At 36.9% G+C, this 15,059-nt stretch overlaps 1 protein-coding gene across 1 annotated transcript in view; it reads right to left on the reverse strand.

Moving 5' to 3' along the window:
- The window catches only part of SYNE1 (spectrin repeat containing nuclear envelope protein 1), a 408,382-nt gene that overhangs the window by 248,482 nt on the left and 144,841 nt on the right, over positions 1-15,059 (reverse strand). Inside the window, exons 53-58 of the mRNA XM_052645623.1 lie at positions 13,079-13,388; positions 11,529-11,693; positions 8,869-9,225; positions 3,727-3,863; positions 3,332-3,509; positions 2,321-2,503 (exon numbers count right to left, since the gene is read on the reverse strand). Coding sequence (XP_052501583.1) covers positions 2,321-2,503; positions 3,332-3,509; positions 3,727-3,863; positions 8,869-9,225; positions 11,529-11,693; positions 13,079-13,388 — 1,330 coding nt within the window. The remainder of the gene's footprint in view (positions 1-2,320; positions 2,504-3,331; positions 3,510-3,726; positions 3,864-8,868; positions 9,226-11,528; positions 11,694-13,078; positions 13,389-15,059) is intronic.

A 15,059-nucleotide genomic window follows, 5' to 3' on the forward strand; every position in this document is an offset into this window, starting at 1 on the left:
CAGTAGATTCTTCACTCAGCTTTTTTCAATCTTAAAATTAAGCCCTAGTGTCCTAAAACATTCTTTGTATGTAATGAACTAAAAGGGGCTTCCCTCATAGCTCAGTTGGTAAATCATCTGCCTGCAATGCAGGAAACCTGGGTTCAATTCCTAGGTCAGAAAGATTCCCTGGAGAAGGAAATGGCAACCCACTCCAGTATGCTTGCCTGGAGAATCCCATGGACAGAGGAGCCTGACAGGGTACAGTCCACAGGACCGCAAGAGTTGGACACGACTTAACGACTAAACCGCCACCAGTGAACTAATAATGTCTCTTCTATGCATCTAGAATGGTGTGGGTTATGTTGCATCCTTGGGAAAACTGAGAAAATAAGTGCTGTTCTGGGGTTCAGAAAAGGAATCCTATCCGAGTCAAGGTCAAATTGTTTTGTACGCAAGACATTCTACTATCAGGTCCTAATCTTCATCCTTGGTCTTATGTTTGTTGCTCTTCCCACAGTATTTTGCTTGAATGCCAAACATCTCAAAGTCTCCCACTAATAGCTGACACTTAACACCCTGGCCCTGCACATTCACTTCCTTCTAACTGAAATGCACCGGCGGCCTCTGCAAATTCAAAGAATGTTTAGTTTCCAGATTCAATTAGAATGTCGCCTTTCTGGATACCTTCCTTGATTTCTCCAAACAGAGTCAGTTTCATCCTTCTTTGAGTGATTCCCACATCCTGAGTATACCTATATTGCAACCATTGATTTTTATATTGTTTCCCTCTCCCTGAGGAGAAGCAAAGGTTGCTGCTACTGCTGCTGCTAAGTTGCTTCAGTCGTGTTCAACTCTGTGTGACCCCAGAGACGGCAGCCCACCAGGCTCCCCCATCCCTGGGATTCTCCAGGCAAGAACACTGGAGTGGGTTGCCATTTGAAGGAAAGGTTAATACTTTCATATTCCTAACATAGTGCTTGGCACATAATAAGTGTTACTATGTGTTATTGTGTGTATTAATATAAGTGAAGGAAGAAAGGAGGGAAGACAGGAATGAAGGAAGGGAGATAGGCAGGAAGGAAGGAAAAAGAGAAGGAAAGAAAGAAGGAAGAAAAATAAGAAAAGCAGGAAGGCAAGCAATTGCTGACCTACTACTGGACATTTCTTGAATTAGGTAACCTCATTATACTATATGCACCGCTTTCGACAGGAGATGCTCAGGCCACACGGCACTAATGATCCCTGCAGGGTTGAGAGCAAATTTCTAGGCACTGCAAGATGGTTCTCTTATCTGTGTCAGATGCTCAATTGTGTCCGACTCTTTGCAACCCCATGGACTGTAGCCTACTAGGCACTTCTGTTCATGGGATTTTACAGGCAAGAATATTGGACTGGGTTACCATTTCCTTCTCCAGGGGATCTTCCCAACCCACGGATTGAATCTATATCTCCTGTTGCTTCTTCATTGCAGGCAGACTGTTTACCACTTGAGCCATCTGGGCCTCTGCAAAATGGTTATTACTCTCTATTACATGGAGGATGCCTGCCATGAAATGATAGCCACTATTACAGGAGAGAACTATGATGGTCTCTGGTTAGGGAAGAATTGAGGAAACATGCATTTTCTCTTTCCAGATATTAATTCTCTATTATTAGTTTTCCATCCTTCATTGATTATGGCCATAATTAAATCAAGGCTCTCTTCTGCTAGGAAGCATTTTAAAAGGAAAAAAACAAAATACTTGCCATGATGCTTAACTTTCCTCTAAGAGAAGAGTTGGTACACAAAAGAGATTATTTCAAGAAAAAAAATAATTGCATTTTGGGGTAATTATGACTATAATAAATTCAAGTTATGTTATCCCTAGGTAAAATAAAATTATTTTGTCTCTCTGTATACTGAACTCCTAAAATCTACTATTTAGTACTTGGTATCTGCATTAGTTATAACACACTGTCTCATCCATAGCATTTTGCAGCCTTGCGTGGATATTTCCGTTCAGTTCTCCTAGAACAACTTTCACAAATGAAGGACTTCAAGTGAAGATTAAATGATATTGCCTAAAACTAAAACCAGTTGTTCCTGATGGCCTGGTGCATGGGGCAAGCCTGTGATAACTGCCTCTATCATGAAGGAAGCTATTAAATTCCTCAGTGAGGTTCACACTTCAACACAGAGCTGATTCTTAAGGTTATCCAGTTATCCAGTCATATTCAGAGAGGGATGACCAAAGTCTCTGACAAGGATATCTAGATGTACTGGATATAATACATTGGATTTTAACAACAAAAACAACAAATAACACAGAACGTGTCCACATGGTTGGCTATAGTATACCTCCAGAGCAGATTCCTTTTGGTGGAGATTCGAATGAAAATTTTTCCAATCTTCTTTTGCAGTTGCAATTTTGGCCTGGATGCCGCTAGCTTTCTCTTTGGTCAACAGAGTACACAAAAGTTCTCCTTTAGAAAGCATCATGTTTAGCTTGTGCTGTCCATTTTCACTTTCTGAGAAAAATTCCTTAAAGAAGAGATTAGGCATAATAAAAAGCTCTATACATTAAAATACATGAATTTCCTATTTATTTCTCAATAAAATCAAAGAAACGAAATTAACAATTTTTTGCATATAATTGACTAACATTCTTTTACCCTATTTGTACAATAACACTCTTATGCATTAGTGTATTATGTATGCATTGTATCTAATAATAATCTTATGTAACTGTTACAGGTATTGTGAAAATTAATAAGAAAATCTGCCTAGCATGCTCAAGCACAATGTTTCTCACATACAAAGAGCTTTTATTATCTTCTAAATCCCTATTAATATATAAAAATAGCATGCATTTAGATGAATGGACTAGTTTCTTTTCACTTACACATCAATTGTTTCAAGCAGGGATTTACTTGAAATCTGAGTTTCTTACACAAAACTTTAATAGGATTATAATAAGATCTAGAAGTCAGTGATGCATACTCAGTCACTTAGTCATGTCCGACTCTTTGAGACCCCACAGACAGTAGACCACCAGGCTCCTTTGTCCATGGGATTTTCCAGGCAAGAATACTGAAGTGGGTTGCCAAAAACCTCCTCTAGGGGATCTTCCTGACTCTGGGATTGAACCCGAGTCTCCTGCACTGGCAGGTGGATTCTTTACCTCTGAGTCACCCGGAGCCACTGTTATTACATATTTTCTTTTTTGGCCATATGGTTTGTGAGATTTTGGTTCCCTGACCAGGGACTGAACCCATGCATGTCCCCTGCAGGAGAAGCACAGAGCTCTAACCACTGGACCACTAGAGAATTTTCACCACCATTATTAGAATTAATTGATCACACTATTACCTGTATTTTCTGAAGACTCATTGAAACGTCATTGATATTTTGAGGTATGTCAAAGCACTTAGCAGTTGTGATCTTCGCATTAACCAACCACTGTTGGAAATCCTTGAAGGCTCTCAGAAATCTTTGCTGTAAAATCTGTTCTTTATTCTGACAGCCCTTGGATGCTTGCAAACAAAGACTGGAACCATGATTTGCAGCATTTAACAGGAGAAAAAAAGTAATAAAGTAGATCAAAATAATGGTCAAGAAAATCAACAGCCCTTAGTATACACTCACATCATTTGATAATATATTTAAAGATTAATTTATATTATTACTGAACTCACAACTTAAACAAACCTCTGACTTCTTATCTGTGTAAAAATATTGTGAATGCCCATAAGGTTTATGCTCACCAGTTATACTCTTTAATCAAGCCAGAAACTTTTCCGCTGTATGTACTCAAGTCTCCGGAAAATCGACAAAGTTCATTCAGTTGAGACTTGAGATTCTCCGTCTGAGGCTCTGCTTTTTGTAGAGCATCCAGTATCTCCTACCAGGAAATAACCAGGCAAAAGAGCAGCTGCTTAAACTGGGCAATTTCCACATCCTCATACGATACACATGTAAATCACATAATAAATTATTAGTGGAGGAAGAACCAACCCAGTAGATTCAGTAACGAGATGAGGCCTATTTTCAGGATTCCCACTGGCAGATGATAGCACTTGGTTATTTTGCATCTTTTTCTAGGAAGAGCTAAGTTCTCAAGTATCCAGCATTGCCAGATAGTCAAATGATCAAGTGGTCAAGTAACTTACAGTGGAATGAGAAAAAGAAAGACAAGAATAGCCTGCTGCTAAGTCACTGCAGTCGTGTCCGACTCTGTGCGACCCCATAGACGGCAGCCCACCAGGTTCCCCCATCCCTGGGATTCTCCAGGCAAGAGTACTGAAGTGGGGTGCCATTTCCTTCTCCAATGCATGAAAGTGAAAAGTGAAAGTGAAGTCACTCAGTCATATCCGACTCTTAGCGACCCCATGGACTGACGCCAACCAGGCTCCTCCATCCATAGGCAAGAGTCCTGGAGTGGGGTGCCGTTGCCTTCTCTGAAGAATAACCTAAATTGTTCAAAAACATTCTGACTAGGCCATTGGAAGATGTGCATGGGTATATACAGTTTAAAGGTGAAAAGAAATCATTCCAAAGCAAAGCAATACTAACTTTGGATTAAAAAATACATGTAGCAACTGAATTTATGTAGTATATATACAGTTAACTTTTACATTAAGAATCTCTTATATTTCAGAGGTCTAATTTAAGTAGTAATTTATTCCTTTCACAGTTTCATTCATCTAGTCATCAAATATCTGCTAAATATCTAGTATGTATCAATCATTTTGCTGGCTTCTGGCACTCTCAAAACAACTAAAGGTATGATTTTTGTACTTGAAGAGCTCACAATTTAATAGATGAGAGAGAGACGTGATTAGTCACAATATTGTGAATCTTAAATCCAAAACAAAGTATTGGGACTTGACAAGGACACCTCTGAAACCACATGGTCTACTGAGTTACACAAGGTGCTTTGCAGCAGAGTTTTCTTATCGCATTGTTGCAAGGAACACGTGAGATCTTCCTGGCACATCAATAGCCTAATTAGTAAAGACAGCAGGCTATTTAAGTGGGACTATGTAGATAATATTATCTCCAAGTTAAAAAAAATATTAAGGAGGAGGGGCAAGAAGATGAGTAACTACTCAAATAGCTGTTGCCGTTACTATTACTGTTCTCAGAGATATTTATCAAGACATGGCCTAGATTTGTAGGAAAACCAGGCCTCTCAACAAAGTAGATCTGTGTTGCATTTCTCATCCTAGAAAATGGCACCACTGTTATCCCACTGATCTGAATCAGAAAACTTCTCACTCCACACAAGATGAATGAGGTCTGATCTATTATAGGTCTTAACTCTTAATCAGCTCTCTTTCCCTCTGCTTCTTGACTCTCAGCGCCCCTGTCTGCTCTCGAATGGCACAAGGTTCTCTGATTGTGAATCCTGTTCTCCAGTTGTTGCCTGTGTTTTCTCATTCCTCAGTAATTCTGGATCTTGATACTGTTCTTCCACCTCTCTCATCTGGTCAATTTGTAATCAAGACTCAGCTCAAGTCAGGGCTTCTCTAAGGATTTTCTGCTCTCTGTCCCACCTCTTAGGGGATTATCTTGAGGACACACAGCACCATGTCCGCACTCATCACCAGCCAGCATCCGTACTGGTCTTGAACTTCTTGGCTTTTCCACCTAGACCGTGATTCTCAGAGAAGGGATAAAGTTCCCTTGGTCTGAAAATTCTTTTTAGGTTAGTGGCTGGGCTACAGAGGAGTATAAGATGTTTTTATTTATGAAATTCACAAATAATTAGAAAGTTTCTCTCCAAAACTCCAAACACTAGTAACTACTATTTTACACCACATTGAACCTTTTATTTAAGGGAAAATGTTATGAGAACTAAAGAAATTTACCACATACCAAAAAAGTAAAAAGAACCAGAAAAGCTTTTGACTAAAAACTTATACTAAAAAAAAAAAAAAAAAAATCACCTCCCCTGGTGGCTCAGAAGGTAAAGCATCTACCTGCAATGCAGGAGACCTGGGTTCTATCCCCAGGTTGGGAAGATCCCCTGGAAAAGGAAATGGCAACCCACTCCAGTATTCTTGCCTGGAAAACTCCATGGACAGAGGAGCCTTGTAGGCTACAGTCCATAGGGTCACAAAGAGTTGGACATGACTGAGCGACTTGACTACACTAAACATAAATTAAAGCATTTTGGCAGTCTTCATTTTATAACTATCAGGTTGTATAATTCTGTTTCAGTTAAGTCCTAAAATGTATTTTTCCCCCTTAGAGGTTCTATAGGTTAATAAAATTGTTAAATCTCTAAGGTTAATAACCTTAGAAATTAAAAAAATATGAGTGTTGCAAACATAGTGAATAAGATACTTTGCAACATGATTTAACATAGTTTATAGATGATGATCCATTTTTATTTTTTAAAGATTTCTTGACTCTCATCATTTAATTGTGGAATAAACACTTGTGGAATTTTATGTCTATTACTGTGATTTTCAACAATGACAATCCCCACCTCCAACAAACAGCAAAACAATGTCAAAGAACCCTGGCAAATCCATTATTTTGTAAAATGTCCTATGCATCCATCGTCATGGAAGTATTATCATCATTTTTTAAAATTAAAAGCTTTTCCTAGCTTTATTGAAATGCAACTGATAAGCAACATTGTATAAATTTAAGGTGTACAACGTGTTGATAAGGTACATTTATATATTGTAAATGATTATCACTAGACCATTAGCTCACACCTCCATCCCATCACATAATTACCGTTTCCTTTTTTGTGTGTGGTGAGAAAATTTATTATGTTTTTATCTTTTATTTTTTCCTGGTTTTATTGGGATATAATTGACATACAGCACTGTTTAAGTTTAAGGTGCACAGCATAATGTTATCTGTGTTAAGATTAAAATATCATTATTAAAAATAAAAGGAAATCTGAATATTGGGAGGTGATGTAGTATTATCATCTAAAGTATGAACTTTGGAGCCAAATCTGGAAGTAGATCTAAGCAAAGGACTGGCAACTTTGAATTACCAGCACAAATAATAATCTATATTCTTTTCTTGAGATTCCAAGAAATGTTAACATTGTTTTAACATTAGTATAAATGTACCAAACCTGTCCTCTTTTAAATATAAAATTAAAAAGGCCACTCTCAGGTAAAATGCAGGGAGAAATGTTATCTTAGTTTACCATGCAGTTGTCTACCAAAAATAGAAGAGGACAGTCTTAACTTTTGCTCTTGAATTTAAGTCAAGGTACTATATACAAGTTATGTAAAATCAGTATGGAAATTCAAGATTGTTTTTCTTGCTCAGTGATTTTGAATAAATTAAGCAGTTCCAGTATTTTTTTTTTTTCTTAATTTTCTGAATTACATTCCTATGACCACCTAAGGCATACCTCTATGTATTGGCTACTACAGTATTTCGAAAAGTGATTGGGATATTTCTTTAAATTATGTACAACCCAAAATGTTGGTGTTTTGCATGGTCACAAGTGCAGCATTCCTTAATTATTTCTGTTATTTGTCACAAGTGTTCCTTAAAGAACAAAGTATCTATTGCATGAAGACATTATGACCTTTATCTCTTTGTTTAAACAAACTTCAAGGTAACTGGACTTCTAAAGCAAAAAAAAAAAAAAGTTCATATTCTCTTTACATTATCATGTGCATTTTTTTATAGGTTTCACTGATTACTTTCATTAGTAGTATGAATAAAAAAATGATAGCTCAAAACTAATTCAATCTAAATATAACCAAATCTTTCTTTAAAAAAAAATTCATCATATTAATGGAAGAGAAAGAAAAGGAAACACAAAAGAACTAAAGCATAATAATTCATTTTTTTTATACCAGAGTGAATAATATTGACCACATGGGACAGTTACTGACTTCCTTCTCCTTGTTTTACAGAACTACTTTCTGTGCTTTATTCTAGAGCTTAAGCCTAAAGGATAGGAAATGCGAGAAAACAAACAAAAATCCTAGAAACATTATAAATTAAATAGTATAAGAGATGATTATAAAGTTTTATTTTATTTTGTGGGTGTCATATTTGTTTCAGATACTTGACTTAAGACAGTGTTGGAAATACTGCAAGACTTTCTTACTAGCTGGAGATATTTTGAAATGAATAACATAAATAGAAACAGAGAAGTTTACTAAACTTCCTTTTAAGGACATCTATGATTCAGAGCACTCTAAAACTGCACATATCGAAAGGTTTTTCTGAGATATTATTTAACAGTAAAAGAATGAAAGATTTCAAGCTTCTGCCCATTATTCACTCTTCCTTTTATGCTTTCCTTCCTCACATTCTGAAAGGGCGGCTATTAGTTAAAAAAAAAAAAGTTCACAAGGCAACTGGCGAGCATGACTAGTTCTGTTAACGGATTAATTCAAACACAGCTGTCAAATCCACACACAGGAGAGCTAATCAGGGTGAAAACTATTAGTTGTGCTTTAGAAGATTACCAAACATTTCTTTCAAAGCTATGAATTCAATCATTTAATTGTTGGAAATAATTCCCTGGCAGGAAAACAGCTCTGACTCTCTGTCTATTTATGCCTCTACCCACAGGCCACTGTTTTCAGACTGAATAGCTGAAAACAACATTACAAACTCTTACATCATAAGAATGAAAGTAAAATATTCCCACTATCAGTAAACGCTTCGTATGGTAAAATGAAAGAAAACCTCTTTCTCCCTTATGTCTATATTTTTACAGTACTTTGACTTATGAAAAAAGGAAATGGAGCAGCTTTACAAATATAATTAGATTAATACTTATTTTTCCAAGTATGAATGTTGCATGTTTTTAGTTAGCAAGGAATTTTTTGTTGTTGTTGTTTAGCAATAAAGAAAGGCAAACAAACATTTTAGCATAATCCCCCAGCAGACACAGGAAGCCAACTTACCCTGCCCTTCTGCCAGCATTCCACCAGCTCCTTATCTGTGTTCTTGCCTTCCAGGAGGGCTAACTGCTGAGTCCAGCTTGTCAGGAGGGCACTAAACTGTTCAAGGGCCTGCTCCAGCTGAGCCACTTGGCCTGAGAACTCCTGCTCCGAATGGGCCATTTGGCTAACCAGGTTCTCCAAGCTGGTCTGCGTTTGGAAAACGCTGTCTTCCCACTGCTTCCAGTCCGCACGCAGGGCCTGCATCTCCGTGTGCAAGAGCTCACAGCCACTGGCAGTCGTGTTCTGTTTCACGGCAGGGGCCAGAGACTCCACTCTGCTTAGGCGGCTTGCACCAATCTCTCTGGAATCCGTCAGCTCCTGTAATGGAACATCACCATGGCAACCGAGGAGGCTCTGAGTCACTTGGCCTGCAAGTTTCCAAATGTGTACAGAGGGGGACCCTGTCCTGCTAGGAAGTTTTAGCAAGTGTGCCACAAGGAACCGGATTCAATTCATCCACCCCCTCCTAAGTTATTATAGTAGAGAATTAGCATTGTGAGCTTCAAGGTCTGTGGCGAAGTAAATTGGGGAATCTGCAACATCCTGAAACAGACTAAAGGGGAACCCTGAAATCCGGCGTTGTTGGAATATGTGAAACTATTTTGATAGTGATTTGAATGTTTACCTGTGGTGTATTGCTCCTATAAAGGTGTGAATCTTATTTTTTCCTAAGTTGACATCAAGACAAGTGAACAAGGATTGTGGCAGAACTGTCCTCTGCTCTTGTCTCTACCCCATTTCCATCTTCTTCCCCGAGGTGGTGGCTTAAACGACACTTCTGTTCCACTAGGAATCAAGCTAACCCATCACAACAAAAGAATAAGCCCTCCTCAATTTCAAATACCTCAATATGTTAATATTTTCATATGACATATTTTAAATATGAAATAGTTCAGTATGCAGGCTTCCCTGATAGCTCAGTTGGTAAAGAATCTGCCTGCAATCCAGAAGACGTTGGTTACATCCCTGGGTTGGGAAGATCCCCTGGAGAAGGAAACAGCTACCCACTCCAGTTTTCTGGCCTGGAGATTTCCATGAACTGCGTAGTCCATGGGGTCCCAAAGAATTGGACACAGCTGAGCGACTTTCACTTTTACTTTCACTTTCAGCATGTTAACTACATATTTTTTATAGTAACTAAAATAAATCATTCACAGACATACTTAAGCTGAAAGCTCAAAACAACCTTTATACAGCATTCATTTATTACTATTCTTCTTATTTTTGAGAACCTCACTAGAAATTCAACAATTTAACTGCAACTTTAGGCTTAAAACACACAAATACCCTAAAAGATAACAAGATAAACTTCTGTATTGCTAATTAGGTAAAATAGTGGTATTTCTTGCTAAGAATAGATTTCTCTACAGAATCTATTCTGATGTTTATATATTTATGTATCCATTATTTTTGTTAATTTTAATACAAATTTATGACTTAGCTCCTGGACTGCTAAAATGCCTTAGGCACAGTCCTCAAAATGACTCTGTGAGGCAGGTGCTATTGTTACTCTGATTTTTACCGATAAAGAAAGAGGTTGAGGCTTGAGGACATCAAGTAACTTGCCCTAAGAAAAGCAGTAGGGATAAGATGTAGCATTAGGGTCCGATTCTAGAGCCTGAACTTGTGAGCTAGGGTTACATTTGCTGTATGATTTTACAAGCATGAGTTTGTGCATCCTCATTCCTTCCCACACTTGAAGTTCCTTGACGGTTGTACAACCTTCATCGAATAAATGGATAGGGGTGAGTGAATGGAGGAACAAATCAAAATATTAGTGAAGAATATAGCAAAGCGCTTTATGGAATCGCACAGGTAAAAGAATTTTAGAAGTGGCTTTCTGTGGTTATCTCATTTAAAACCTGTGCAGTCGTAGTAAGATTTAAATAAGATAATGCTTTCTGACCATTTAAGAGTAAACTTTCAAAATGTAGTTATTGTCACTATCATCAAAGAGTATTTTTATGTTCTGATTTCCAGGTATCAGAACACAATCCCAGTCTTCTATTCCTGACCCCATTTATACTATGTATTCCAATGTTTCCTCATGTACAACTGAACAATTGAAAATATTACCATTTCCTGGTTCTCAGATTAAAATCTATTACTTCCACAGAGAGGAAATCCAGATATGTGAACTTCTTTTTTTTTTTTTTAAGTAGACCTTATATGCAGGAACCTATTTTAATGCTCTTAAAATGACTGATTTCTACTATGCTGTCATACTGTTGGCTAAGAAAACAGAATAAAACAAGTGAATTATTCAAATACTTCTAACCGAGTTACTTTATAAACTTTTCTTCCACTGTGCTAGAAAATAGTATCTCATTTTGTCAGCCCAATCTGGTGCATATTTCGTAGGCCTCGATGCTACAATAATAAGCACATTTGCACACAGAAGCATCCATGGACAGTGGTCCATTTTCCTCGCAAGTGTACCATGTTTTGAATTTCCTTTTTCCTCCTACTTATATTTTTGATTCATGAGGTACAAGGTAATAAATGCCAACAAATAGAAAACAGGACGAAAATATTTTAAATAAACTTATCCACAGAATCTTCATCACAGGAATGTGATACCCAAGAACCAATGCAGTTATACCATCCGTCTGTTTTCTGACCTTAATTTTAGATAATTTTTTCTGGGTGGCTGGTGAATCTCCTGACATATCTGACCACCGATGAAGTTCTTCCTTTGCTGAATGGAGCCAATCCGTGAATTCTTGGACTGCATCTAAATACACGAGATGGTCTTTCACAATCTCTTCTACTTTCCTCATTTTCTCCTGGTAGAGAAAGAAGAGTACTTTAACAGTAATCATTATTCAGAATCTGAAATCAGACAAGGCAGCAGGTGTCTTAATGATCTTAAGAGATTTTTTTCTTATTTTTGAATTTTCTCTATGTCTAATATCTCAAAATGAAAAAAAAATTGAATCTTAATTAGACTGAAAGACTGTGAAGAAGCGATCATTTTCCTTTAAGTTTTCCTTGGTCTAGCTTAGAATAAAAACCTATGCTTAATGAATGTTGACTAACATCCCTCACTAATAATCCACTTAATTATTACTATTATTATTACTGTTCTTATTGTTCAAGAAATTAATTGTGTTGCCTTTGGGTACAGTATTCTGCTCAGCACTTAAAATAAATTTGCTCATTTAATCCTCATAACAGCTATGTGATATAGATAATATTATTTAACTATATTATGAGAAAGGACCTTTAGAGGTTACAGAGGTTAAGTAACATGCCCAAAGTCATACATCCGAAAAAGCGTCAAAGCCAGAATTCAAATTTGTAGGTCTTTGTAACTGAAGTCATAGCTGTTAATCATTACCAAAATAAAAATTAAGATAAACTAACACATATGTTAAAAACTGTAGTACTAATAATACAAAGATTTCCCCAAAGGAAGCAAGAGAGGGAAAAAATCTTCTTCCTTATTTTCTTTAACATTCTCATATACATGCAAAAGAAAAGTCATGGAGGAAAGTAAGGATTCAGAGATAGAACTGAGAGAAAATCTTCATATTACACGAAGGAGCCAATTTCTTGGAGAATAGAAAAATGAATGTTTTACTAAAATGAGAAATAGAATACTTGGTACATGACTGAAATCTGGGAGGTGAATAGACTTGCACCTAACATAACAAATATAAGTGGCAGCAAAAGCAAAAGAACTCTAAACTGACAACTGAGCCTCAGACAGTCTTACAAAGAAAAGAAATGGGTTGATTAACGTTCTGAGTGGAGCAGGATGAAAAACAAAGAATAAAAAATCATCCCAAAATTGCATACAGAGAAAAATTCATGGGCATCCATTGGTGAGAAATGACCCTTTATGTAAGGTATCTGTTCACTACAGATATAGTTTCATGTTTTATTTCTATTTTTAAAAATTTTAATTGGAGAATAATTGCTTTACAATGTTATGTTGGTTTCTGCTGTACAACAAAGCGAATAAGCCGTATATATATGTGTGTATATATATATACATATACATAATGTGTAGATATCTACATAATGTATATATAATATATATATTATATATATATCCCCTCCCTCTTCAGCCTCCCTCACAACCTCCACACCAATTCCCCTAAATTTTAACCTACAGTGTATTCTTTACCTGAACCTTGACGTGTTTCCTTTGCTATAAAGCACTAACCTTGGAAATGGTCAGTATGTCATTAAACTGTGTTTTCAGCTCCTCTTGAGCTGTATCCGTGAAAGCCTCATCCTCAGTCTTCTGGTAGAGCTCCCTGGCCTTTGCCGTGAGTCGCTGCAGGGCTCCGGCGTGGTCTTCTGCCTCCGATACAATGGACTGAAAGTGATCCAGGAGGGAAAACTTCTCTTTCAGACCAGGCTGTAGTTGCAAGGGATGTTCTACTTTTTGATCCACTGATTCCATCCACTGCTCCAACTGGTTTTTCCACTCTAGATAGTCATTCCACTGGCTAATCACAGATTCTAAAGTGCTAGAATCAATGTCACATATTACAGAAGTAAGTTATCGTCACATCTCTACTAAAAACCAACCATGAAGGCACTGCACCTATGTAAGCTCTTTTACCGAATAGTATGGTAAGTGATGAAAACACTGTTTTTAAGTGAAGGGAAAACATTACTCTTCTGACCTACAACACAGCTTCTTCCAAATAAAAATAAAATTATGCCAAAATTTGAAGATGTCTTAGTCACATATGCATCTGGAGATTTGTCTTCCAAATGCTAATTGCCCTAAATGAATAGACACATATACATGTTACACTGTCAAAATATCAGCCCGGGAGCACCAGTTAAATTTTATTTAATATACATTAATTCTGTATTTTCTTGGATTTGGTTTATCCTATTAAAGATAATGGAATACAAAATGTAAAGTATTCTTTTGGGTAAATGACATAATTAGATTGATTTTTTCACTTGCAGATATAATGTATAATGTTTAGTGCTTCTGTGTTGAATGTGTGAAGGGATGAAGGCTCAATGTGCTAATAATATTAGAAATATAGTCGCATAAGTTAATAGTCAAGTCAAAACCTCTCCCGATAGTCAACTAAAAGGCTTTCTAAACTGGCATTTTTAAAATACCTCCAACATTTAGCTTTACAAACTATTCTAACTCATCTTCAGTGACCCCTCCCACTGTCCCTTGCATATAATTCTATGATCCTGAAGTTATTCTATCTGTGGTAAATGTACCTCTAAGTTGTTTCTTTTGCTCAAATTTTCCGCTTTGCACCAATATATACCTCATCATATATGCCTTAAAGCCCTATTCTTTCTGCAAATAATTTTCTGGAAAGTCCAAATCCATCTCACTTCTCCAGACGCCATCCAAGCCCTACTCTCTTCCACAGTCCACAGCATCTTAGGAACACAATCTGAGTCAGAGGCTTGGTTTTATTTATTTATTTTTTTGAATGTACCCTACCCTAGCTTTTGAGCACTGAGAAAGCAAAAACTACTTTGTTTCATTATTTTAGCACAATAATTTGAGCACTGCTACTGCTCAAAATGCAGTTTCCAAAGTTAATTCCTTGCTGAAAGAGAAGAATCAAAGACTTAAATCCGCTTCCTGTATTTAACATCTTATTCTAACATCCGGAAAATATTCACACATATTGCTATTCACTTTTATGAAGTTGGCCTGTTACCAAGCATTGGGGAGTTTAGTTCATGCCCCAGCAGTCTGATCTATAGACTAATAGAACTATGGAATCTGATTTTTTTTTTTCCTTTGCTGACCATTATGAGTTGTGATGAAGATTCAAAATCCAGCTGACTCTTTGGAGTTACCACCTACCCTCCATCTTCAAAGGGAACAAAACAAAGCACAACGCCGCAAATTTTAGCTGTCACCGTGGTTCACTGTTTACACTGCAGTGAGTAACTGGAGTGTTATTTTGTTTTGCGATGAGCTCTAATCTTCTGTTCATCTATTTATGAAGATCATTTTGAGCACACACTTCTTCAGCGATTGAACAGTACATATAACCTTTAGAATGTGACTTCTGGAATGTGTGTTAGTATAATACTGACTGAAAGTCATTTGTCCAACCAGCCAGTCAGATTATTTGTAGATCCTCTGAGAAGAGGGAAGAAGATGAAAGTCTTTCAATCATAAATGTAACACAACACCACCA

The sequence above is a fragment of the Budorcas taxicolor genome, chromosome 9 (genome assembly GCF_023091745.1).
Source record: "Budorcas taxicolor isolate Tak-1 chromosome 9, Takin1.1, whole genome shotgun sequence".
NCBI classification, from domain to species: Eukaryota; Metazoa; Chordata; class Mammalia; order Artiodactyla; family Bovidae; genus Budorcas; species Budorcas taxicolor.